This window comes from Tribolium castaneum, chromosome 2 (assembly GCF_031307605.1).
Source record: "Tribolium castaneum strain GA2 chromosome 2, icTriCast1.1, whole genome shotgun sequence".
In the NCBI taxonomy this organism is placed as follows: Eukaryota; Metazoa; Arthropoda; class Insecta; order Coleoptera; family Tenebrionidae; genus Tribolium; species Tribolium castaneum.
This window is the reverse complement of record NC_087395.1, coordinates 19,926,228-19,953,064: the sequence shown is the minus strand read 5'-3', so window position 1 is coordinate 19,953,064 and position 26,837 is coordinate 19,926,228. Positions and strand designations below refer to the sequence as shown.

At 32.8% G+C, this 26,837-nt stretch overlaps 2 protein-coding genes and 2 long non-coding RNA genes across 7 annotated transcripts; 1 reads left to right on the top strand and 3 right to left on the bottom strand.

The window, feature by feature from the left end:
• Positions 1-77: 77 nt before the first annotated feature.
• Positions 78-1,853, bottom strand: Cyp4q9 (cytochrome P450 monooxigenase CYP4Q9). The gene is made up of 5 exons (NM_001114378.1): positions 1,631-1,853; positions 1,474-1,583; positions 1,155-1,428; positions 669-1,108; positions 78-617 (listed from the first exon to the last, which is right to left on the bottom strand). The coding sequence occupies exons 1-5, from the start codon at positions 1,785-1,787 to the stop codon at positions 177-179; spliced, it is 1,422 nt and encodes a 473-aa protein (NP_001107850.1). The 5' UTR covers positions 1,788-1,853; the 3' UTR covers positions 78-176.
• A 279-nt stretch (positions 1,854-2,132) lies between these two features.
• Positions 2,133-25,492, bottom strand: LOC135265355 (cytochrome P450 4c3-like). The gene is made up of 4 exons (XM_064354783.1): positions 25,352-25,492; positions 20,901-21,024; positions 3,183-3,215; positions 2,133-3,134 (listed from the first exon to the last, which is right to left on the bottom strand). The coding sequence occupies exons 1-4, from the start codon at positions 25,490-25,492 to the stop codon at positions 2,194-2,196; spliced, it is 1,239 nt and encodes a 412-aa protein (XP_064210853.1). The 3' UTR covers positions 2,133-2,193.
• LOC135265314 (uncharacterized) lies at positions 4,005-6,572 on the bottom strand. Of its 3 annotated transcripts, none has more exons than XR_010332922.1 (5): positions 6,558-6,572; positions 4,914-6,417; positions 4,788-4,846; positions 4,236-4,734; positions 4,005-4,183 (listed from the first exon to the last, which is right to left on the bottom strand). It is a non-coding gene; the product is annotated as an uncharacterized LOC135265314 (long non-coding RNA). The 3 variants fall into 3 exon arrangements; XR_010332923.1 differs by having other exon boundaries at positions 4,788-5,058; positions 5,125-6,417; XR_010332921.1 differs by having other exon boundaries at positions 4,788-6,417.
• LOC135265317 (uncharacterized) lies at positions 14,967-20,103 on the top strand. Of its 2 annotated transcripts, none has more exons than XR_010332928.1 (5): positions 14,967-14,981; positions 15,038-15,773; positions 15,829-15,987; positions 16,044-16,523; positions 16,576-17,472. It is a non-coding gene; the product is annotated as an uncharacterized LOC135265317 (long non-coding RNA). The 2 variants fall into 2 exon arrangements; XR_010332929.1 differs by lacking the exon at positions 14,967-14,981 and adding an exon at positions 19,925-20,103 and having other exon boundaries at positions 15,632-15,773; positions 16,576-16,791.
• Positions 25,493-26,837: the final 1,345 nt, after the last annotated feature.

Here is a 26,837-nt window from a genome sequence, read left to right as displayed (position 1 = left end):
TGCGACGTTGGTGCTTTTATAGTTTTGAAACAGCTAGTAATTACATTTCACACTTGACTGAGGTTAAGAATTGAAAGTAATTGAGAATTTTTTATTTAGCACATATTCTTGGGACAAATTTCACCCTAACTCCATTCATGGCTCTCAAAACTAGATCAGTTTTCATGACTAAAGTCTCAGGTGTATCTACAGTCTACAGGTTCTAAAGTAAACTCCTTCAAAATTCCAACAAGGACAGCTTTCATTTCCAAAATTGCAAACTTCTGGCCTATACAATTTCTTGGTCCTGCACTAAACGGAACATAGGCGAAGTTATGTCTCTTGAGACAGTTCTCTGGAAGGAACCGATCAGGATCAAATTTCTCTGGATCAGGGTAAACCTGAGGGTTGTGGTGCATATCATAGATGTGCAAATGCACCATTGAACCAGCTTTCAATTTATGACCACTGTAAGTCACAATATCCTCGCCCAGAGATCGCGCGATGAAAGGTACACTGGGGTACAATCTGAGTACTTCTTTAATACATCTTTCCATGTACTTTAACTCTTGGAGTGATTTATAATCCGGTTTGGTGTCATCAGAAAACGTTTCTTCAATTTCTTCGAAAATGCGTTCCTAGAATTGCAAAAATTGTTACCTATTGTCTTTTATTGATTATACTGGTACCTGAATATCAGGATGGCAGGCAATACACATTAACGCAAAACAAATAGCAACAGCGGTCGTGTCGTGGCCTTCAAACATAAAAGTATCGACTTCCTCCCTAATACCTTCATCATCAATCAAATTATCCTCATTTTTTGCAGTTAGTAACAAATCAAGCATTGCCATACGCTTTCTTCTGGAGTAGGAAAACTCATCTGATTTTTGCTCAACCGGTTTAAAATTACTTTGGCGATTTGCAATCACGTTATTAGTGAAATTGTGCAAAATTTTGACTAGTTTTATCTCCTTCCAGTAATTGGGATCACAGACATAGACAAACTTGCTCAAAAGCCAAGGCCGGAGTAACTTATACTTCAATATTTCACCAATTTCTTGGATTGACTTTTTATATTCGCGTCCAGTAGAAGTTTCGGTACCAAAACTGGTACCCATTGCAGTTTCTACAAAAAATAACCACATTTCTGGCACGACACCACTTGGTACTACCTCCGATAGTATTTAGGGTAAACGCTGAGATGTATTCAGTCACATCAACGCTTGAATTTGAATGTTTTTTTAATTGTTGGACCAGTGTTTCCGTTTCTTCGTTGAATATTTTTATAAATTCTTGCAAAATGTTAAAATGAAAGGCCGGTGTTAGAATTTTTCGCCTTGTTTGCCATTTGATTCCATCACTGGTCAATAAACCGGTACCCAACCAACAGTGCAACATGTCATAGATCATGCTTTTGCTGGTATGTTTCATATTTGACAAAATCGTCTTGAATCAAATAAGTTAATTCAAATTACCAAAAATGGTACCAACCTCAAAATCGTACGGATTCATCACATTGGCAACGGCGACGTGAGCGATCCAGTTCTGGTAAATTGGGTAATATTCCAAGCCCCATTTACGCACAGTTTTAAACATTTTTTCTATTTTTTTTTGGGTATTTGTACATTTAAATTTATGTTTAACATACCTGGGGGTCCATATAGGTGAGTGATATTACCATGGAGGAAATTTTCGCACGGGGGACCGGGCAGTTGTTGTACATATTTTATTATGGAGATGTAGTGCCCCAAAGGTTTTAAAAACAGGGCCAAAACAAGGGCCACAATTATGAGTAAAATTATCATTGTAGATAGAGGTTACAGTTATTATAAAGACATTAAATACTTAATGACCGTTATTGTGCTAATGTTTGCATCAAACTGATATAAAACCAGCTACTTATTTATTATATTACACGCTATTACACTATTACGATGGCGGTTTGAAAAAATAAGTGATTCATGAATTTTTAGTGGTGAAAGTTAAGAAATTTTTACCACAACTCATGCATGCCCTTCGCCGTGGTGTGTACATGACCTTGGTTTAATTTTTATGTACATAATAGTTGGGATTTATTGAAACACTTTTGCCAAAGTCAGAAAGGTCAAAGCTTGATCAAGGTTAATGATGATTTAATCAAAATGAATTGCTTATATTTAGACTAAAATTTTATTTTAAAAACAAAAACAAGAAACAGATGACAGACAGATTTTACATTTCTCTTGGTACAAATTTGACTTTGATATTTTCCTTGGTCCTTAAAACTATGTCTTCGACCATGACAATACTTTCGGGAGTATCCACAGGTTGAAGTGTAAAGTTTGATAAAATACCACAGAGAACTGCCTTCAATTCCAACATCGCAAACCTTTGACCGATACAATTCCTAGGACCTGCACTGAAAGGAATGTAAGCGTAAGGATGTCTTTTGTCACAATTTTCTGGTAGAAAGCGATCCGGGTCAAATTTTTCTGGTTCGGGATAAATGACGGGATTGTAATGAAGATCGTAGATGTGCAATTGCAAAATGGTTCCTTTCCTTAATTTATAGCCGGTGGTAGTGACCATATCTTCACCCAACTCTCGAGAAATGTAATGAACACTTGGGTAAAGTCTTAGGACTTCTTTGATGACTCGTTCCATGTATTTTAGCTCTTGTAAATCATTGTAAACTGGTTTCTTCTTTGTGTCTCCTAAAACATCCTTCATTTCTTGCACAATTTCTTCTTGAACTGTTGGATGATTTGCTAGCACCATCAGAGCGAAATTTATGGCTGATGAAACAGTATCATGACCTTCAAACATAAAAGTGTCCACTTCTTCCCGAATTCCTTCATCATCGATGATTCCCTCTTCTTTTTGGACTGTTAGAAGTAGATCCAACATTGCTAAACGTTTCTTTTTTTGACTCGCGACAATTCCTTGATGAAAATCCTTTCTTCGCTTGGCGATAATATCATTGGTAAAGTTGTGCAAAAGTTTGATTAACTTCCTTTCTTCATAAAATTTGGGACTGAAGACGTAGAAAATATCGTAAACCAAATAAGGCCGAAAAATTCGGTGCAACATAATGGCCATGAGTTTGTGGAAGGCTTCTTTATATTCTTTTGCTTGTTTGGTGCTAAAGTCAAATTTAACACCCATTGCAGTTTCTGAAAATTGATTTTGTTTCTTTTTAATAAAATTGATAATTTGGTTACCTCCGATAACTTTTAAAGTGAACTGGGTTATCAGTAGATAGAGATAGCCGGTTCAAAAACCACCTCCACCTCCCTCTACTGCGCATGTGTGAAAATTGTGTCAGTCAGCCGCAGACGCAAGCGCGTAATCGCAGCTCGCTGGCCTGCGACCAGCTGGTCAGCCGGCCTGCGGCCGACTGACGCCATTTGTGATGATGCAAATATATTTATGTAGTATAATAATAATAATAATAATAATAATCGTCGCCATCTTGGAAGTTTGAAAGTCGGCGGCGGTCATTTTTGTTTAATGGTAAATTGGCGCCAAATTTAAATTATTTCAAAATTAATATTTGAAATTAGTCGGCCATGTTTGTTTGTTAAAAAAAATGGCGCCAAAATTTTAATTTATTTAAAAATTAATATTGGGTGTAATGTTGGTAGCGCCGATGTCGTCACAAATTCCGCCTAAATTCTCACGTTAGATGGCGCCACGGTCTGCAAACTTTTCGCTAGATGGCGCTGCCGTCAGCGCAGCCGTCAATCAAAGATGGCGCTGGCCTCCATTTTTTTTTTTTAAACACACCCCCCGCCCGTTTGCGAATATGCAACCAAGAAAACAAGTAGTAGTAGTAGTAGTAGCTTTTTGGGGTTGTGAAATTTTTGGTTTTTGGGGTTGTGAAATTTTGAATATATGATTTTTGAAATGTGCAATTTTGAATACATGAAGTATATATACAATACATGCTGTATTGAGTTAAGCAAAATATCAGAAAATCATCGCGCTTGTCACTAATAACTAATAAAGGAAAGTCATTATTTTATCGATAAGGAAAAAAAACCTAGTATATGTAGTTTTTTATTTTTGTAATGTTGTTTGCCTAACTTGTCTGTTGCGCACCAAGTTTATTTTGTTATTTGTTTAAAATATAATGCAAAAAAAGTTGTTGTTGTTGTTGTTCCTTCCATGGGGAGTCGAACCTCAGGTAGGTAGAGTGGATAGTGCTGTCTATTTTGGAAACCTGAAAAAAATCATAAATTAGTTTTTTAAATAGAGGTGAACATGACACTTACCAAAAAATTTTACATTAATCTTCGTGAACAATACGTTCGAAATTAAAAATGTGGGCATCATGTTCCTGATTTCCATTAGCTTGCTTACGTCCCATATAAATCAAATAAGATCCGAGTCCTTCCATTAGTGTCGTAATTATGGTATCATTCATAACTGCTGTTAGTCGTTTAGGTAAAAAAACTTTACCGACGTTGTCCAGATATGCTACCATCATAACCCCATGTTGTGTGTTTGCCTTGGTTAAATTGATGATTTTATATTTCTTGTTCACTTCCAAATCGTTGGCACTGACATATGTATCAGTATATTCACAGGCAGCAATTTTATTCAGATTTAATAGTTGATCAGCCATTACAGAATCCTTTGAAATTTAAATGCAAAAATACACAGCGGAGCACATACAACTTCTCACAAAGATAGTTTTAATAAAACTGGTGAAATGTGTAAAAAACGGAACTTTTATAATCAATTTTTGCGGTTAACAGATAACACGCTTTCCTAAAAAATAAAAATGAAATAAAATATGATTTAATACTAATTTTGTGGTTTACCTTATCGTAGGAATTTTGTGACGCACTTTTTGTTTGATAAAAATTTGATAAAAATTTTCCTAAAAAATTAAACACATTTTTAGCAATCAAATGTGGTAAACAAATTTAAAAAATTAAAGAATTTACCAAAAAAAGATTATTTATGTTGGTTTTAGAGAAGAATTCAGTAGTCTGAATCGGAAGAATTTGTGGATGAAGAACTTGTGCCGAAGTCAATATTTTCGATAAACTTACGATGCGTCTTTTTGGCACAACTTTTGTAGGTCTGAAGCTGAAATTAGATGTTTAAATTAGATGTTTAGAAAGAACGTTTTATTAAGTTGTAATATAAACTTACTGTAAACAAACACTGATGAATACACCAACTACACCAACTATCTTCTTCACGAGTATAATCTGTTAAATTTTCAACCAGGACTGCATTGTGTGTAATAATCTTTTTAAAAGATAATTTTTTCAATTGAATTAAGATGGGTTCTCGCGGACAATTAATGTTAAATATAGATAAAGTTTTAGGTCCCGCTTGTATGACACTCTTAGTAAACTCATCATATTCAAAGTAATTATTTTCATTAAAAAAGTACAGCTTTCCGTTTAAATATCTAAATGTCCTTGTTATTTTATTAGGAACACCTTCAAATAATTCGTTTGTTAAACCAGGAACATTATATCCAGAGATGCAACTAGATAATGTAATATATGTATTATCTCTGAGAAAAAGATAAATACCACCTGAGTAAGTTGTTATCGCTGCCGAAATTGGACTTGATATTTTAAATTCTTCGCTTATAGATTTCGGATAATTAGTTTTAAATCTAAAAGTAGATAATGAAAAAAATATAAACTTCAGCTTTTACAATAATTACTATATCATCTGTTGAGGGTTTATGATAAATTGTTGTAAATTCTTCAAAATCTTTTGGTAAAAAATGTTAACCGCCCAGTAATTAAGGTTTTGGATATGAATTTTTACCTATTTCAATTAAACAAATCCACTTTTTTTATAAAAGATGTATAAATGTGTTTTAACTATTAGAAATGTATATATTGTTTGTAAACTATTGGATATAAATTTTTTGGGGAAAATGATTGTAACGATAAATTAATAATCAAATACAACTGGATATTTATAAAATTTTTGATTCATAAATTTACAAGAAAAAAACGTTAGACAGGAAATAAGATCAGAAAAATAATCAGAATGAATATTATTTTTTATTATACATAAAACAAACTACATACTTAAACTAAAAAAGTCATACACCTAAATAAATTTTTAATTGCAGTTTTTAAGCCAAACCTAACGCTATGAACATCATAAAAAACGCTATGAACATCATAAAACGATCCAACATGTATGAGGTTTAATGTACCCATACCCAAATGTCAATTATACCCCGCTCCTCATCGGTGTCTATCGCGGCGGTCAAGCGCCCCACGGTAAAAATATCAAAATAACCTCCAAGGGATGGGGGCGGTTCCAGTCGCAGATAGATGTTAATAAGGGAAACCCACTCGAAGGTGCCCGCGGGAATTTGGGTGAGGAGGTGGTCCACCTCCTCTTCGGTTAACCCAGCGTGGTTAACAACCAAATCTGGGTTATAGTCCCCATAGTAACCTGCGGGATGTTCTGTAACAAAAGAAAGAGAAATTTAATAAATAGATTACATTAATTTATTAAGACTGATGATGAAGTGTTGTAATTAAATTTCAAACAATTGATTCGGAAAAAATTTAAAATAAAATAATGTAAAAATTATTTCTACTTACTAGACATGATGGTTGTGTTGACTGTTGATATTTCAATAAAAATTATTTCACACACTAAAAGTTGATCCCTTTATACTTTTTGTAATCTTAACTAGAGTGGAGAGGGCAGGTTAATGAAGTAGGAGAAGGAAACGAGATTAAAACTTTAAACGTTTATTTCGGTAAATTCTGAATTACATAATTATAAATAAACCGTACATTATTAAGACTACAGATACATATTTTAGTTTTTAAGTAATGATGCATACATAACGGAAGTTGTGGTTGCAATTTTGGACAAGAGTTTGCTTCCTCCAAATTGATGATCCTAGGGTAAAAGTCCTTTGAATCGAAAAATTGTCTTAAAAAATCCTCTTTAACGCTTCCTTTTACGTAAATAATATCGATAACATCATCGATAATATTTTCTTCTAGTATGTTATAAATATTTTCATAGTCGATATTTCCACTGTTGTAACGTAATAGATGATGATTTAATTCTAAATATTTCACTTGTTTTTTTACATCTGCACTTAGTTGACGAAACGGCACCGGTGATTTAAACAAATAGTGACCAGTTCGATGTCCATCAAATATTGTTAATTCTTTAACGATGAATTCAGGTATATAAAATCCTTGAACATCAATCACTACTACCTTCATGTTGAACACTTAAATCTAGACTGAAAAATTTGTTCACGATGAGCAGAATTTAAGATCTCCTTTAAAATATTTTTCATTTGATTAATTCTAAACTTAAACCTTTCTCTGTCTGCAGCGCATTGTATCCAATAGTTTCCTTTTCTAGCATCTTGATAAGCATATGACCAAACTATTAGATTATGTACTTCCGGAGCACTATCACTTATAGTAACACTTTTTTTCATCCTTATATCAGTTGTCTAATTATTCCTGTTAACGGATAGTACTGCATTATTCTATCATGAATGATAATACAATAAGCTCTTGTATCGGCTGGGAAATTATTATCGCTTTCAAATTCTAAGCTGATATCAATGGTGGAACTTCGAATTGCTTCGTTTTGCTTGGAACAGTCTAATACAAATATCGGTCTTTTTGTATAATCTGTATAGCTTAATATAGGTTCAGCACGATCTTTTCCATTAAATTCCTTATAAAAATCAACGTAAGCTTGATATGCTTCTAAATATTTATTTTTAGCAAATTGTAGTTTCCATGTTTCATATGGATAAACATTTGAATTCAACCATAAACGTACGCTTCTTACATCACAATGATCAAATAGAGTAACATCAGACTTTGGATTATTTTTTCGGTTTGTTTGAAAGCAAACGATAATAAATCTTGGTCTTTCTAATTGAGTAGATGTTTTAACTCTCCAGATGTCGTTATTAGTTTGTCGAACTGATGGAAGTTCATGAATTTCCCATTTTCTGAACGGTAACGATATAACACGATCTTTGTTGATCCCTTCTAATATAGTTAATTTAATTTCATCATTTGGGTAAACATGTTTTGCTTTTAATTCAATATTGTTAATCTTAAGTGTCGCTTTTCTCGTTCCGGTAGAAATGAAACAATTAGCATCGTTACGACTTCGTATTAATCGAAGTTTTTGATGACCGCTAACTATCCGATGATAATCAAATGGTAAATTTAACAGATAAGATAAAGGGATTCTAAATGAAAACGTATTATCAGTTTCATTAAATGTCTTCAGTTGTTGACTTTCTTGATCATTCCATCCAGCGAGAGTTAATGCTCTTACTTCATCTTTGCCATAACATAGAAAAGTTTTGATTGTAGATACTGTTCCGACTTCACGTACACTATCTAACTCAACATTATTCAATTCATAGCTTACATTCTCAAATAAATATGCTGCTGCATTATTAGTCAAGGTTACATTTCCACCGCCAGTTTCCGGTACCGGATCTGGTATGAACTCACCGTCCACTTGTATAAATGATTCAAAGAGAGAAATCCAAATATCTCTCTGATTAATTATAATTTCGATTTCATCATTGTTATCGAAAGATCTTACTTGCGGACTATATGTATGTTCTTCCTCTTTACTTATGCTGTCGTCTATTTCCGGTGAACTGTAAACCTGAAGTTTGCTGGCGGACATTATATCCTAACGATTTAAGAATCTGCACGCTCTGATGTGATAATGTCGACTGATGACAAGATACTGACTGATAATTTGATGGATTGTATGATTTTTTATATTGATTTTGAAACACTAAACCCATGTTTATGCTTCTTTTTTCAGAGCAAGACGAATATTGATTGTTTGACCGTTAAAATCTATAGGACAATGGTCTTGATCAACAATATCAATAGTTAGGTTAGGTATATTGGATCTATTAATGATAGGTAAATAAATAGGATTTAATGGTTCCACAAAAATCTGTTCGGCTGGACTAACACTTAAAGCAGTTTCATAAAGAGTATGAGATTCTTTGTTTTTGTAGAAAGAACCTCTTACAATATTACACTCGATACGTATTGTATTAACCTTAATTATGTTAACAGGTAAATCACTTTCATGTAATTGTCTTGCTTTAAGTTTCCTTTTAGAAAAACCTAACAATTTACCAATACTATCTTCGTGAGCGAAATTAATGTCGTAAATACTAAATATCTCACACTTTAATGTGTTTTCGTTAGCCTTCAATGAAAATGTATTCTGTTTTTGAGCATCAGTTGCAGATCGTCCACTAAGAATAATTTGTATATATTTTTCTATAGCAGCTATTTCATAAGCACCTTTCGGAAATGTTATCACTTTTTCTTCAGTAGTGTTCGGAGCAAAATAATAAAATTTATTTGTACCCTCTTCTATATTTGGTATATTATTGTTAGTATAAAAACCGATTAAAGCTATAGAATAATTCGAATTTTCTTCAAGGTCAATGGGTGGCTCATAGTGTTCAGACAGCGTACTTTCAACACCTGTTAGGGAGAATGTCTTATACATGACTGAATAAAATACATGATTATCTCATCTTTTATTATGTAAAAACATCAAACATAAATGTCCGCAATTATATGATAAAAATTGATAACGATCATGATTAAAGTAAATATTACAATTTCCTAAGTATCGTACTAATTCTAGAGGTGGCTTTAGATTTCCATAACTATCAAAATAATCAACCTGTTTATTTGTTTTTCTATAACAAACCCAATGAGTTCCGGATCCTTTTTTAGAGTCCAAATTAATGATAGCACATTCTGTCTTATCAGGTTTCATATGAATTAATTCATCTCTCATAAAAACGCCTTTAAATTTGGGTAGTTTTAATAATTTAGCATATCTTCTTAAATCATTATCAGTTAGTGCCCTATTAGGCAGTTTTATTGGTAGTTTTTTGGAAATTTACGTAAATACAATCCATAACCTCGTGGTTGCTTTCGAAGATATAAACCACTTCCCGCCTTCCCGATAGCGATATCTTCCAGTACTTTATTATGACGTTTATTCTCATCTAATTTCTGTTTCGCTGCTTTAGCATCATTTACAGCTTTAGTTATAGCAGCAGCACCTCCGCCCATAGCCCCTAAGGCACTAAGTCCTCCAAAAATTAATGGTAACAATGGTAAAAATCCTCCTGTTTTTATAGGTATAATACGAGGAATTTTTATACGCTTACGACCTCCAGATTTTCTAACTGCTATACGAGCAGCTGATAATGCAGATTTTATATTATCATATCCCTTATTTTCTAAATTTGATAAAAGAGCTTTATGAAAAGGTTGTTGTTTTTTCTGTGTCCTCTTTCTAGATTTCTTTGTCTTCCTTTTCGATTTTTTCCTTTGGATTCCCATACCTAATTTCCTTTTGACTTTCATTGCGTTAGTTACAAACCAGGCACTTGCTTTTTCACCAAATGAAGCGTCTTTAGACTTAACACGTGACCATGCACTATCTTCTAAAATTCGATCCGCTTGATGTCTATCTTTTAAATCGTTGGAATTAGCGTAAGCTATATCGTGCGTTTTACAAAAGCTGTCAAGCTTGTTTATTCCAGGATCACCTCGTTCTAACCGTTTCTTAAGTTTTGTACCAGGTCCGCAATATTGATATCCTGGTAAATGTAATTCAAAAGGTAATTTATTGATTGCAGTATTTAATAGTCCTTCCCCTTTGAAAGACAACATTTAACTGAACTTTTTTCCCTATATAAACCTTCTTATAAATGTTTTTAATTTAGTATGAAAATGAAAGTGTTAAAGCAAAAATTACAATTACCTATCATAAATCATGATTATAATAATGTTGATAATAAACATAAAATGTCTCATCGACATGGTACACTTTTACCCGAATCAATACGTTGTATAATTTGTGGACCTTCTGGTGGAGGAAAAACTAACATATTATTGTCTTTATTGTTTGATCCCAACGGATTGAAATTTGAAAACATATATATTTATTGTAAATCATTATATCAACCGAAGTATAAACTGCTTAGTGATGTGCTACAAAAAATTAAAGGAATGGAATATAACCAGTATGAACATAATGAAGACGTGCTAGATCCAAAAGATGCAAAAAATAACTCTATTTTTATATTTGATGATGTCATAATGTGTAATCAAGCTAAGATAAGGGATTACTTTTGCATGGGCCGGCATAAAAATATTGATAGTTTCTATCTCTGTCAAACATATACAAAAATACCGAAACATTTAATTCGAGATAATGCAAATTTATTGGTAATATTAAAACAAGATCTGTTAAATTTAAAACATGTATATGAAGATCATGTTGGTGCTGATATGAAATTCGAACAATTCTGTGAAATATGTCAGGAATGTTGGAAAAACCAATATGGTTTTTTGGTTATATGTAAAGATAATGAATTAAATAAGGGTCGATATAGAAAAGGGTTTGATCATTTTATTCAAGTGTAGAGTGATATCTATTTGAGAACGTTTCCAGACCGGTTAATATCAGTTTCACAGCGGTTAGTATCGGTGCGATATCGGTTAATACCGGTTCCAAAGCGGTTAGTATCGGTTAGATACCGGTTAGAGACCGGTTAATATCGGTCTCAGACCGGTTAGTATCGGTGTGATATTGGTTAATACCGGTTCCAGAGCGGTTATTATCGGATAGAGACCGGTTAATATCGGTTTCAGACCGGTTAATGTCTGTTAAAAAGCAGTTCCTGATCGGTTTGAGATCGGTTAATATCAGTTTGAGACCCGTTATAATAGCAGTCGAATAAGAAGTTATATAAACAATAATTCTGATTTGTTCGGTTAGTTTATAACATTAAGCGGTAATGATGGGTACCAAACCAGATCAAAACCTTAAAAGACATATATTAAAAGCAGCTGATTCAATTCGAAAGAAGTATAAAGCCATAAAGTTAAACAGCAGTGAAGCGGATGAGTCAATTAAAAAGCTTTTTCAGCCTGTTATAAATCCTTTAGAAGAAATTTCAATAAAATTGGAGAAGCAATCTCCACCACCACAGCAACAACAACAAAAACAACACAAAAGACCAAAACATCATATTCAAAAGCAAAGGAAACAATTTCTTAAACTACCAAAAAAAGAAAAGATTAAACAAGAACTTGAACTACCAGTTGAAGAAACATATGAACCTAGTACATCACTGCGACAACCAGAAGAAATATATGAGTCATTACCAGAAATAAAAGAAGAAGATGAAGAAACCAAATCTGACACTATGGATGATTTAATTAATAGCAGACATATTTTAGATGAATTTTTAGAACAATATCCTCCAGTTGCGAGAAATGCAATAGAAGCAGTTTTAGAGAAAACCAGTGATCAGACATTTGGTCCTAGATATAATTCAAAAGAGAATAAACTATTTATGGGTAAACATGAATTAATAATCAGTCAAAATGGTGATTTAATTTTAGATAATGAATCATTTCCTGGTACTCCTGGTTTATACAGACTAATATTTTTTAAAAACCCTGAAGATAAATACACTCAAATTACAAAAGAGGATCGGTCAGCATACAAAAAAATACTTGAAATTTCTAATACACATAGAAAAAATAATGATCCCACAAAACAACTAAAAGGTCATAGAGGTGTAAAATATACTCAAATTGTGCAACCAATGTTTACTTCATTTCCTAAATCTCCGTTTATTGGTGAAGGATTATTCACTAATAAACGTGTAGAATATGTTTACTGGGATGACATAAATGAATTAGTGTCACGTCTAGCATTATTACATGCAGCGACAAAAGCGGGTAACAATTCCCATCTGAATGAAATTTTATCAATAGAAGAAGAATTAAAGGAATGTGGTGTAATATATTAGGCTTAAGTTTTTTTCTGGTTAATCCTCAGTGTTGAAATGCCCATTGATCTATTCGGACGTAAAGTGTTATCAGCATCAAGTGCATTTTTTAAATCTACACCATCACCTTTTGTTTTCACTGCTGATGGTGACCTTGATTTAAAACATCATAGAATCTGTAACATTAATGATCCAACAGAAGACAAAGATTGTGCGAATAAGGTATATATTGATTTAGTAAGTAAACAAATATACCAAAAGATGGAAGGAGTAATAGCTGCTTTAACGGATTTAAATAATAATGTTCATAAAGCAGATGCTATATGGATGGATAAATTTAATCAGTTAAACTTAACCATGAATGTTAAGTACAAAATACTTGATGAAAAAATTGATAATATAATTGCTACAATTCCTCACACGATTGAATCAGAATTGCATAACAAACATTTAAGTATAAATTATGAAATCGATAACAAGTGGAAAAAATTTATGAATAATTCAAATGAGATAACCAGACGAATAAAAAAACTTGAAGAACGCTTTGAAGGAATCGATAGTATTAAGATAAAACCAGAAACCATTTCCAAACGTTCTAAAGCAGGTGATACAGATCAACTTGAAAATGTACCTATATCAAAGAAAAGGAAAGTAACAGATTCATATGAAAATAGTGAAAGATAGAACCCATGCCTCATAATAAAAACAAGTGTCCTCCAGGTCAAATGTCAGATCGTCATGGAAATTGTAGAGAAGTGTACCGTAAATAAGCAATGGTTCGACTAAAGCAAGTTAGTGATGTAAAGCAAAAATTGGTAAACGAGATATTTAAACCTGCACGCAGGAATTTTAAACGAAGACGTACTATAATTAAAGGATTGGATGATTTATGGCAAGTAGATTTAGCAGAAATGCAAAATTTATCTTATCATAATAATGGATTTAAATATATTTTAGTCGTAATCGACTGTTTTTCTAAATTTTTATGGACCAGACCACTGAAATCGAAATCAGCTAATGAGGTTAGCAGAGCTATGGAATCAATACTGAAGAATGAAAAAGAACGAATACCAAAGAATTTACAGTCAGATCAAGGAAAGGAATTTTATAATACCACTTTTCAGGATTTGATGAGACGTTATAATATTAATCACTATAGTACGTACAGCGTTAAAAAAGCAGCAATTGCTGAACGAGTTATACGTACTTTAAAATCCAAAATTTATCGATATTTTACGTTATTTGCGACACATAAATGGATAAATAAATTGCAAGAGATAACCAAAAATTATAATACTACAATACATCGAACAACAGGAAGGAAACCCACAGAGATAAACGCTTCGAATCAAGGAGACATAACAGCATATGATCATCTAAAGATTGTTGATAAAAACAGAAAAAAATTTAAAGTCGGAGATTTCGTAAGAATTAGCAAAGAAAAGATGTTATTTGAAAAAGGATATACACCCAATTGGTCAACGGAAATTTTTAAAATCAGTAAGATTAATCTAACCAATCCTGTAACATTTCTGCTAGAAGATAAAGAAGGTCAACCAATCAAAGGAGCTTTTTATATTTGGGAATTATCAAAAACTCAATATCCTGACGTCTATTTAGTTGAGAAAGTGATTCGACGTAAAGGAACTAAATTATTTGTGAAATGGTTAGGTTTACCAGATAATCAGAATAGTTGGATTGAAATGAAAGATATTACCTAATAAATAAGAAATATATATACGATATAATTATTTAACGTCTAATTTAGTTCCATTTAAGATGGCAACGAGTGTAGAACCTGTTATAAAAAAAGTGCTGCATTTTGAAAAAACCATAAGCGATATTCGATTACTAATGAAACTGGAACTACTGAAATTAGGACCGTGCCAGTTGATGGATATATTTCATAAATTACCGGAAACATATCAACAAGATCATGATATAAAGCTGAATCTACCATGTTTACAACATTATTATAACAGTTTTGACGAAGATCAGTTTGATGGTCCTCCTTCATCAATAAATAATTGTGTTTCGTGTATTTTAGATGATACAGGAAGCCAACAACAACAACAACAACAACAACAACAACAACAACAACAACAACAACAACAACCCACTGCGTTTCAAGTGTAATGCCTCTTTTGAACTCATCACTCATCTTGTTTGTTACTCTTATACAAAATGTGTTGTACGTGCAAAAACCGTTAGATGTTGTAGATATGTACATCGTCTTCACTAGTGAAAGTCCTAACAACACAAGATGGTCTCCTCTCTGGAAAAGTTTATTTTTCAACGATGTTGATTACCAATGGAAGAAGATGAATCTGGGTTATTTGAGCAATACTGCAATAGAAATATTTAAATATGAAAATGTTTCTATAGCAAACTCTGTAATATATTTTAAATTAAGACTAGTTTTTACCAATAGTAATTATATTGATACTGACTGGAAGAGACTTATACTTAATGATCATGATGTAGTTTCAATAAAAAATTGTTTTAATCATGTTCCTACCTTTTTAGCAATGTTTGGAATTGTTTGTACATGTTGGATCGTTTTTATGATGTTCATAGCGTTAGGTTTGGCTTAAAAACTGCAATTAAAAATTTATTTAGGTGTATGACTTTGTTAGTTTAAGTATGTAGTTTGTTTTATGTCTAATAAAAAATAATATTCATTCTGATTATTTTTGTTATCATATTTCCTGTCTAACGTTTTTTTCCTTAAAAACGTTAAATTTTTATCAGTTATATTTTGAATTTTTTGAATTTTTACGTAAGGAACCACAATATCCGGTTGCAAAGTTTATGGAATATAAAATCATATCGCATCAATGATTAATTCATTTCTACTTCGACTGTCCGTGTATGAAAGTAATCATGTTCAAGTGCTCTCAATGCGATAACAAGTTTACTCGCAAAGATGCTTTAACACGTCATGTAAAAAAACATAGTAAGTAAATACATTTTACGTTATAGAAATTGTTTTAATTAAGAGCATTTTTAAGGTGATAAATTATCTAAACTCACTTGCACCGGATGTAAAACGTCATTTACGAGATTTGATAACTATAGGCGTCATATTACAAATTCATCATTGTGTTCAATGGATTCGGATGATATGACTCCTAAAAAAGCCCGCCTGACAACTAGAACACCTTTACAAGGTATTTTTGTAAATATTCTTTATATTATTATTATTATAACTTGTTTTTGTTTTTAGAAGTTACTACTAACGCTCCATCATGTTCATTTCATCAATTTTGTGAAATATGCAATAGTCACTACAGAGGATCCAGATTAAACCATTTACGTTCTTTAAAACATAAAAGTGTCATCTCCGCCAAAATTAATGATGATGATGATTTCGTTGAAGAATATCAAGTTGCCTTCAAATCAAGAATTACCTCATACCGATTGAAAAATTCACAACTAGATGACTTGGAAGTGTGCAATTTTTTTGAAAGAAATCAAGATAAACTTATCACTTTAATAACTAGAAAACTGAGAGAATTTAACCAACTTAAAATTAATTTCGAACTTTTTGCTAAATATATTTTACCTTCTAAAGACATTATCGAAATCAAATCATTCAACACTAAAAATATCATCATTTCAATATCGACAAATATTAAGGTAGAACTGGAAGAAATATGTGGCGTCATAAAAAACAAAATGAGTGAATTCTTGGAAAAAGATAGTGGTAAGTAATATCAATTTTATTTATAAACATATTATTGTATTAAATTTTTTAGGTTGGATTTTAATGGAAATTTTGTTTTTGGAACTTAATATCAACAAATTCAATCCACTACGTGCATCAACATATATACCATTACCGAAGGACATAGCGAAGCGGAGAGCGGTTATCAATATTCATAATGATGATAATGAATGTTTCAAATGGTCTGTTTTGGCACACCTTCATTCAACTGAAGTAAATGTTAATCGACATCGAGTTGATGCTTATCGTGAGTTTGAAGAGGAATTAGATTTTACAGATATTTCATTTCCGGTTAAATTAACTGATATTTTTAAATTTGAAGCACTTAATAATATTAGTGTAAATGTCTATGGAACAGAGCAGCGTTTTGATCATGAAAAAGGTAAATGGGTATCAGATATTATAGGTCCCTTTTATTTAACTTCTAAGAAACGAGACATTCATGTAAATTTATTACTTATCGTAGACGATGAAAGAATGATCAAACATTACTGTCTGATAAGCAACATTTCTCGATTAATAAGTTCACAACTTTCCAAACATAATCATGCTAAATTTATATGTAACGGTTGTCTATTATTTTTTTCGAGTGAACAAAAATTAGTTAAACATCGTAAGTATGCTTGTAATGAAGTTGTCACTACATTACCAACTTCTGATCTGATTATAAATAAATTTGGTAAAGAAGTGCCTGGTAATGAATTAACATTTCAAAATTTTGATAAATCTCTTAAAGTTCCTTTTGTATTTTATTTCGATTTTGAATCTATTTTAAAACCTTTACGCAATGATAATTCAGCCGATAATATCCGTACAATTGTTACACATTTACATGAACCATATAGTTTCGGATATTACATAAAATGTGCATATAATGATAATTTATCAATTTATCGGACTTATCGAGGAAAAGATGCTCCTAAAATTTTGAAATGGTTGCAAGATGATGTAAATAGACTTTATCACGATCACCTCAAACATATCGTACCACTTGAAATGACTCCGTTAGATGAATTGGTTTTTCAAATATCTACCCATTGTCATTTATGTAAAGAACCTTTCAAAACAGATTACGGAAGTCTAAATTGTGATAGAGTTCGTAATCATTGTCACTTAACAGGTGAATTTTTAGGACCTGCACATTCTATTTGTAATTTAAATTATAAGATTCCAAAATATATCCCTGTTTTTTGTCATAATTTAACTAATTATGATAGTCATTTATTTATTAAAGCTTTAGCAACAGAAAAGACCATCATTAATTGCATTGCTCAAACTAAAGAAAAGTATATTACATTTTCAAAAAAAATTTTAGTTGATAAGGTCATGAACACGACTACAAATACAGTTGACAATATTTTTATAACGCTTAGATTCGTAGATTCGTTCCGTTTCCTTTCTTTTTCATTAGATAAATTATCTCAGACTTTAACTTCTAATGAATGTCTAACCATTCGGAAACACTTTCCGGACGATAACCAATTTAATTTGATAAGACAAAAAGGTGTTTTTCCATATTCATATTTGGATTGTTTTAATAAGTTAGATGATACCAGTTTACCATTGATTCAACAATTTTATGATAATCTTAATAAAACTGATATCAGTGAACATGATTATGAGCGAGCACAGGAAGTCTGGAATCTATTTGATTGCAAAACGTTAGGTGATTATTCCGACATTTATTTAAAGTCTGATGTTTTGTTACTAACAGACATTTTTGAAAATTTCAGAAAGGTTTGTCTCAAAATTTATGAACTAGATCCAGCTCATTACTTAACAGCACCTTCATTAGGCTGGGATGCTATGTTAAAAATGACTGGAATTAAATTCGAATTGTTAACTGATATAGACATGGTACATTTCTTTCGAAAATCTATTAGAGGAGGACTTTGTCAATGTTCAAAACGTAAAGCAGTAGCAAATAATAAGTTTTTATCAAATCATGATCCTTCTAAACCAACTTCTTTTATAATGTACCTTGATGCAACCAACTTGTATGGAGCAGCAATGTCTGAATATTTACCTTATAGCGGTTTTCGATGGGAAGATCCTAATGAATTCAATGATAACCTAATTCTCAATTTGACAGATAACGCTGATGTAGGTTATATATTCGAAGTTGATTTAGAATATCCTTCTGAATTACATAATCTTCACAACGATTTACCATTTTGTCCTGAAAAATTTATTCCTCCCTCTAGTAAAACTGAGAAACTTTGCGCAACCTTGAACAATAAAGTACACTATGTTTTACATTATCGAAATTTAAGACAAGCTATACAAGGTGGTTTAAAATTAATTAATATTCACCGTGTTTTAAGTTTTAATCAATCACCATGGTTGAAAACATATATTGATTTAAATACAGAAATGCGTAACAAATCAAAAAACGCGTTAGAAAAAGATGTATTTAAATTAATGAATAATTCAGTTTTTGGTAAAACCATGGAATCAATTGATAAAAGAGTAAACGTGAAATTGGTAACATCATGGAATAATATAGGTAGAAAACCAGGTGCTGAAAGTTTAATTGCACGACCAAATTTTAAAAATTCATCTATCTTTACACCAAATTTTGTAGCTATTCAATTAGAGAACGAAAAAGTTTTCTACAATAAACCTCTGTATGTAGGTTTTACTATTCTAGATATCAGTAAAACTATTATGTATGATTTTTATTATAATTTCATAAAACTTAAATACGGTAACAATGCAACGCTTTTGTATACCGATACTGATAGTTTAGTAATTGAAATTTTTTGTGAAAATATTTATGATGATATTAAATCTAATATAGAGCGTTTTGATACTTCAAATTATAAAGCAGAAAATATTCATGGAATACCTGTATCGTCTTCTGTCATCGGGAAGATGAAAGATGAATATAAAGGACGTGTAATATCAGAATTTTTAGGAACAGGTGCTAAAGCATATTGTGTGGATGTTGAAGGTGAATTATCTAAAAAAGCTAAGGGTATTAAACACAATGTAATTACAAGTGAATTACATAAAATTGACTACCAAAACGCAGTTACTGTTCCAAACACTGAAATTATTAAAGAAATGAATATCTTTCGTTCGAAGCTTCATAACATTTACACAGAATTAAAGAAAAAAATTGCTTTATCTTTCAAAGATGATAAACGTTACATCTTAAACAATTCTGAAGGTAGAACATTATCTTGGGGTCATAAAAATATTCTTCCTCAAACTCAGGAATAATATTTAATTTGTATTGTAGTTATTGTATTATAATGTTTATGTATTATAATATGTATGTATGTATGTACTTATATTTAGATGTAATAAACAATTAAAGTAATTTATTGTTTTTATTATTATCCATTAACCAAATAGCTTATGTGAATTTGTTTCAGGTTTCCAAAATAGACAGCACTATCCACTCTACCTACCTGAGGTTCGACTCCCCATGGAAGGAACAACAACAACAACAACTTTTTTTGCATTATATTTTAAACAAATAACAAAATAAACTTGGTGCGCAACAGACAAGTTAGGCAAACAACATTACAAAAATAAAAAACTACATATACTAGGTTTTTTTTCCTTATCGATAAAATAATGACTTTCCTTTATTAGTTATTAGTGACAAGCGCGATGATTTTCTGATATTTTGCTTAACTCAATACAGCATGTATTGTATATATACTTCATGTATTCAAAATTGCACATTTCAAAAATCATATATTCAAAATTTCACAACCCCAAAAACCAAAAATTTCACAACCCCAAAAAGCTACTACTACTACTACTACTTGTTTTCTTGGTTGCATATTCGCAAACGGGCGGGGGGTGTGTTTAAAAAAAAAAAATGGAGGCCAGCGCCATCTTTGATTGACGGCTGCGCTGACGGCAGCGCCATCTAGCGAAAAGTTTGCAGACCGTGGCGCCATCTAACGTGAGAATTTAGGCGGAATTTGTGACGACATCGGCGCTACCAACATTACACCCAATATTAATTTTTAAATAAATTAAAATTTTGGCGCCATTTTTTTTAACAAACAAACATGGCCGACTAATTTCAAATATTAATTTTGAAATAATTTAAATTTGGCGCCAATTTACCATTAAACAAAAATGACCGCCGCCGACTTTCAAACTTCCAAGATGGCGACGATTATTATTATTATTATTATTATTATACTACATAAATATATTTGCATCATCACAAATGGCGTCAGTCGGCCGCAGGCCGGCTGACCAGCTGGTCGCAGGCCAGCGAGCTGCGATTACGCGCTTGCGTCTGCGGCTGACTGACACAATTTTCACACATGCGCAGTAGAGGGAGGTGGAGGTGGTTTTTGAACCGGCTATCTCTATCTACTGTTATCAATGGAGTTATTTCAACAAACGGTTTTTCAACTTCTTTTTTCAAAAGTTCGACCAACTCTTCCGTACTTTCGTTAAAAGTCAAAATAAAGTCTTGTAAAATACTGAAGTGGAAAGCTGGAGTTAGAATTTAATCTATCATTCTTCCGATCCAATATTTACTATCGTCTTTCTCAATAATACAATATTTTAAATCTGTAGAGGTGTACACTATAAAATAACAAGTTTGGCGATTAGTAATGTGGAGCTGACCTTGTACTTGATACATGTAATTATCTTTTTCTTTTAAAACTATTTTACTATCATCTTGAGAATCTATTTCTAAGTATTTAATCAATTTTTGTTCTATGGCAGTTTTAATATTTGTGTTTCTTGCGCTAAATGGACATTTAATTTCAACAATAGCATTTGAACCCACTAACCCATCTGGTGTTGAAAAAACTGCAAGAATAAATGTCATGTTTTATGTTTTTTAACTCCGAAAATAAATGACCTATGTCAACAATCCTTCTACCGCTTGGAATATAAATTTGTTCATGACTAGTATCTTTCTCAATAACAAATACTTCATCATCATCGGAACTTGATTCAATTGACTGAAAGCTACACTCCGCGAGACTTGATTTACTTGGAAATTCCGTTTTAGAACCCTTTCGTTGTTTTTTCCAAAAATTACGCATTATTTGTTTTCGACTTTTTCTTTTTTTTGAAAAACTTAGTTTACTATTATTACCCATAATTTTAAATATACAAAGATTTCAACTATTTACAAGTGATATAATAAGAAATTAGGAAATACACTTACCAACCAGCAGTCGCAACAAATAATTAAATAAAAAGAAATAGATAAAATTGATATTCTGCAAAGTAACAAATTAAAAACTACAAATACCACTGTTTAAAAATTGCCACTTATTACAAAACACTGTGGGGCAAGAAAGTGACCAGCACTCTGCAAAGACTCAAAGAGTAAAGAAGTTGTAGAACTATATGTTTTGATTATGTATAAGTACCAACCACCACCCTAAACCCTCCACTAAATACAAGTCTTATGACTCATGAGCCTTATGAAAAACTTTCTAAACTTTCTAATAAACATTTATTTTACTAGGCGTAACGTAAACAAATTATATCCCTAAGACTGGATCTTACAATCTCTCGATACGTTATTTGTACTATAATTATTACTGGGTATAGTTACAATAAATTTTTACAACAATGTATTTTTCAGAATTTATTACCTGGATAAAATTATCAGACGAAAAAGCGGGTTTAAAGAAGTTTTCATCATTTTAATGAGATATTCCTAGTAACTTTTTTAAAGTTAAACTGTTTTCTAAAAGAACAATAATGTTTCACCAATTAATTTTTTTATTTTATATTTTTTCAATGCAAGTGATCCAATTAGAAATGCACATGACACATAATATAGCGAACAGAATTCGGTTAATTAAAACATAAAACCCAATAAATAAATGGTGTAATGGTGTATTATTTTTTACAAAACTATGCTAGTATTTTATTATTCTTTAGTATCAAATTTTTTTAACAAAATAAAAAACGTATTTTTCACTGTATGTTGCTTGAATCTCTGAAATAATAGAAACTATCGTGGGCGATAGTGGAAATTCAGTATGTTTACATTATTTGCATTTTATGAGAAGGGACAAGACACCCCGAGGCGAAGGTCGGATGCCTATCCGATGATTGACAGCTGTCACTGAAAACAGGTCTAAAAAAAGTATGCAACTTGTAGTACACCAATTCTCAACAATCGCTTCGGTACCCTGGAGCCTTAATAACTCATCTAAACTATTGACTAAATACTGATTGGGAATCTCTATTAGGTCGTCCGGCACACCATAATGCACTTCCGGTATGGTGGCTTTTGTTACTTTGCCTTCTCCTATCCTTAGTAAGAAATCGGGAAATGTTCTGTCGACATTTATATCTTCAATGCTGCATTCACATAGCGCATATTTTGTTAGTTTTAATTTTACGACGTTATCCCAAAAGGGCACTGCTTGTACATATTCATTTAGTATTTCTCCTGCATGTGCTCTTGGCACAACGGGCAATAATTGTCTGAAATCTCCTCCAAAAACAACAATTTTACCACCAAACTCTCTGTCGACATTCATTAAAAGTCTAAGGTATCGGTCTATTGCCAGCACAGCTTTCCGGGGGGCCATTAATGCTTCATCCCTAATTATTAATGCAGTATTTTTCACAAAGTTTGAGTCTGTTGTTCCTTCAGCAAATCCTCCTACCGTAGTCTCCGTTAGCAGTAATGGCAACCGAAACGATTTGTGGACAGTTTTACCTTCTTTCAGTAATGTGGCATCCATCCCCGTCCAAGCCATCGCTATATACGTTTGGTGAAGTCGTTCCCTCACTACTCGTTGAATGACATTATATAGATACGTTTTCCCAGTACCACCTGGTCCGTCCACGTAAAAGACATTCCTTTCCGCTCGTCCTGTTTGCAAATTATCTTATAATGCAGCAATAATTGCATTGTATGCCACAAGTTGATCATGATTTAGACGGGCAACGGCTTCATTGATGTCGTCATTCTCATTGGCTCCAGTTCTGTGTGGTGGAACAGTTTGCATTAAATCATAAAATGTTAATGGTACTCTTCTAAGCAGGTCGTCGTCTTGAAGTACTTCTGGTAACTCCAAATCTTGCATAGATGGAATATTTGGCAAATTGGTGCGTTCTAAAAATTTCTGAATGTGGTACAGGGCCTTTTGTTCTGCGACGTCCTCACTATCTGTATGATGTCGTTGAAAATCTTGTAGCATATAATTTCTGTACTTTCGATACATGTTTGGCACAAAAGTCATATCGCCACTTTCATTAATCATACTAAAAATTGTCATCAAGTAGTCTTAGTTCTCTACATGCCGCTTCAAACGAGTCCATTCTTTGACCATTAACTGTTTTCAATTCGTCAAACGACGTAGCCCCTGGTGAAACACGTAGAAGTAGTCTTAGATAATACCGTTCACCTTCTTGAACACTCACATCTGCTATAGTACCAATAGTTTTGCTTTTTTGTCTTCTTTTCGCCCAGATTGACGTTTTCCCGAAATTATTGCGAAATTATTCCGGAATGTCTGTATATTTATATATTCTAGCTTCTGGATTATCATGGTTTAATTGAAACCACGCCATTAATTTGGAAGGTTTTGCCGACAGTTCTTCTATCCTTTGAATATCTTCACCCTCTTCAAACATAATTTCTTGCTGATGTGGTAAATGAACAGGCAAAACAATTACAGAATGTGATCTGTCACTTAGTGGAAATTGTAGCAATCGCCATGCGGATTATGTAGAACTCACATATCGATAATCTTGATATACGATAACCTCGTCCCAGTTTATAACGCCATCTTCATTTGGTTGCTGGTGTTGCGCTTTTACAGTAATATAGTCCGCACTTTTCTCTACATACTTATGTAAATACTTAATGGTATATATCGACCCGCAACATTCAACGATTATATCGCAGTCGTAATACCCTGAAAGGTATTTATTATAAGGTACAATTCGCCTATTGTCAATGGCTGTACCCTCGTAGTCTATGGTTCTTCCATTGTTAGGCCTTTTATAATCTGTTGTCGTAAAAGATTATCTCCTAACAATAATGTTCTGTCAGAAAATTGTTTCGGGTAATGCTTGGTACATTCGCCATTCTGCATGCATAATGCGTCAGGATGACTATTAGTGCCACAGGGTCTATGTATGTAATGTTTTTTTACTAACATATACATGCGCGGTTCTGTATCTTCGTCTGGTATTACAGCTGATACAGCAGCGTCCACTAACTCTTCTGTATTCAGCTTATCTTCTGGTCTTAACGTAACTAAAATATGCGCATGGGGTAATCCTCGTTTTTGGAACTCGACGCTGTACATATAATTCAATATAACCCCAAAAATCTGACTATTTGCAGTTTGGTCGATAAGATTTATCAGTTTTGTGTGAAAAACTCTGCAAACGAGATCTGGCCTGTGTTCATATTTCTGTTTATATTGTAGATTTTCTTGAATTTCCGGCCACTTGGGGTTGCAAGTCATGGTTATAAATAGGTCGGGTTGGTCATGCCTTGAAACTATTGTCATTGCGTCTAAATAGCGTCTTCGTTTTTCTTGTGGGCTATTAATTGTTGCCGCTGGCAAAATGGTTATTTTTCCAATCCTTGCATGTTCCCTGGCTGCTCTATTTTCAAGATACCGTCTTATTGCAGTGTATTCGGCTACAGGTAATTGTCTTTGATTTTGTTTAACCCACCACAAATAGTCGGATTTGGTTCTAACCCACGCATCAACAATATATTGTTGAAACAGCTTTCCACTATTATGAAGAATTGAAAAATGATCACGGACTTGCAAACGATATCTGTAATATTCTCTTATCGTGACTTTGCTTCTTTTGTTTCTTCTCACTTGGTTTTCGTTATCACCTTGCCCTTCTATGTCTTCATCATTTGGATGTTGTTCGTCTAGTTGTGGAGGTGTTCCAGTTGCGACGTCTACTCTTCTTCTGTTGCCTTCGTACGTGTGAGGAATATTGAAGTCGTATCCCATTTCTCCGTATGGGAACAGCAGTGGATATACCATGGGATCAGCAAGGCGATTTAAGTTTTTTAATTCGTGTTGTCGATTTGGTTGTTCTTTTGGGTAAAGAATTAAATCTACTTGAAAAGGTGGCTCCTCTCCCACGAATACCGCTGCAATATCGCTCCGACTTCTTGGAAGATTATGATTGCGCAGATTGTCGTTTGTTCTATCTTTAAAGGCAACGATAACGTTTCTCACTTCATTTTCGTCTTCGTTTGCTCCTAGGAGGCGCCTCTCTTCTAATACTTCTTTCATTGTACTATATGACTGGATCCATGGGTTGTCTCGTCTAAGTATATGTTCTAATAATGCAATTGTGTCCGCTTCTAAGCGTTCTCCAAGAAATGTGGTACGTCTTTCTATCGCATCATGTGCATCCAAAAAATAGTAATTGTTATTTTTTGGTTGCCTATTAGTTTGCAAAGGTAATGGTTCAATGTAGTGGTAAATTTGGCCGCAAACGTTAAAACACCAAGCACCTTGATTTTGGTTTCGGTCTTCCGGTATCGTCGCTTTGAAGGATGCCATTGCAAAAAGGCTATTTGCAGAGCGAATGTGTTCCCGAAAATTGTTAGCGGCTTGAGTGTTTTCTGTTAAAAGTCTTTTAAGTTCTCGAGGACATTGCACTAAATCTGGTAATCTGACTTTGCCAAAGTTGCAACAAAAAAAACGACCCCGTGTTGTTATTGGCAGTCTTTCGTTTTCAAAAAAGAGAGCATTACAATGGTCGCATATCGATGTCATTTGTCCCATGTATTGAGCTTCTACCGCTTCAATGTTCTGCGTTCGTAAAGCCAATCGATACGTTCTTCTAATTGGCACTTCTGCATGTCGTCTTCGTGGAGGCACAACTACTCTAACCGGTCTTATTATTTCTTCTTCGACTTCAGCTCTTTTGTCATTATCTTCTTCGTCTCCGTCGTTTTGCATCATTTCTTGAATTCTTGTTTCATCAATTGGATCTCGTATGATATTCACGGATAATTCGTTTGTTACGCTGTTTGAATTTGCAATTGGTACTTGCGAGCCAATTCTTCTATGTGTTCGTCGCGTTGCACACAAACAATTAATCTTAAATCGTCATGCTCTTCATTAGCTATTTGTAATTGTGTATCACTGTTCTGCTGATGCTCCTCTTGTTTTCGCATACGTTTCGCACGTATATCGTGGTATCTTGACATTTGCGACATTTTGTCTTGTCGTCTGTAAACATTAAAACGTATGTAGTATGTATATATAGTGTTTTTTATTTTACATAGTGTCGTAATTATTTATTGAATTGTTGTTTGTTGTTAATGTACTTTTGTGATTG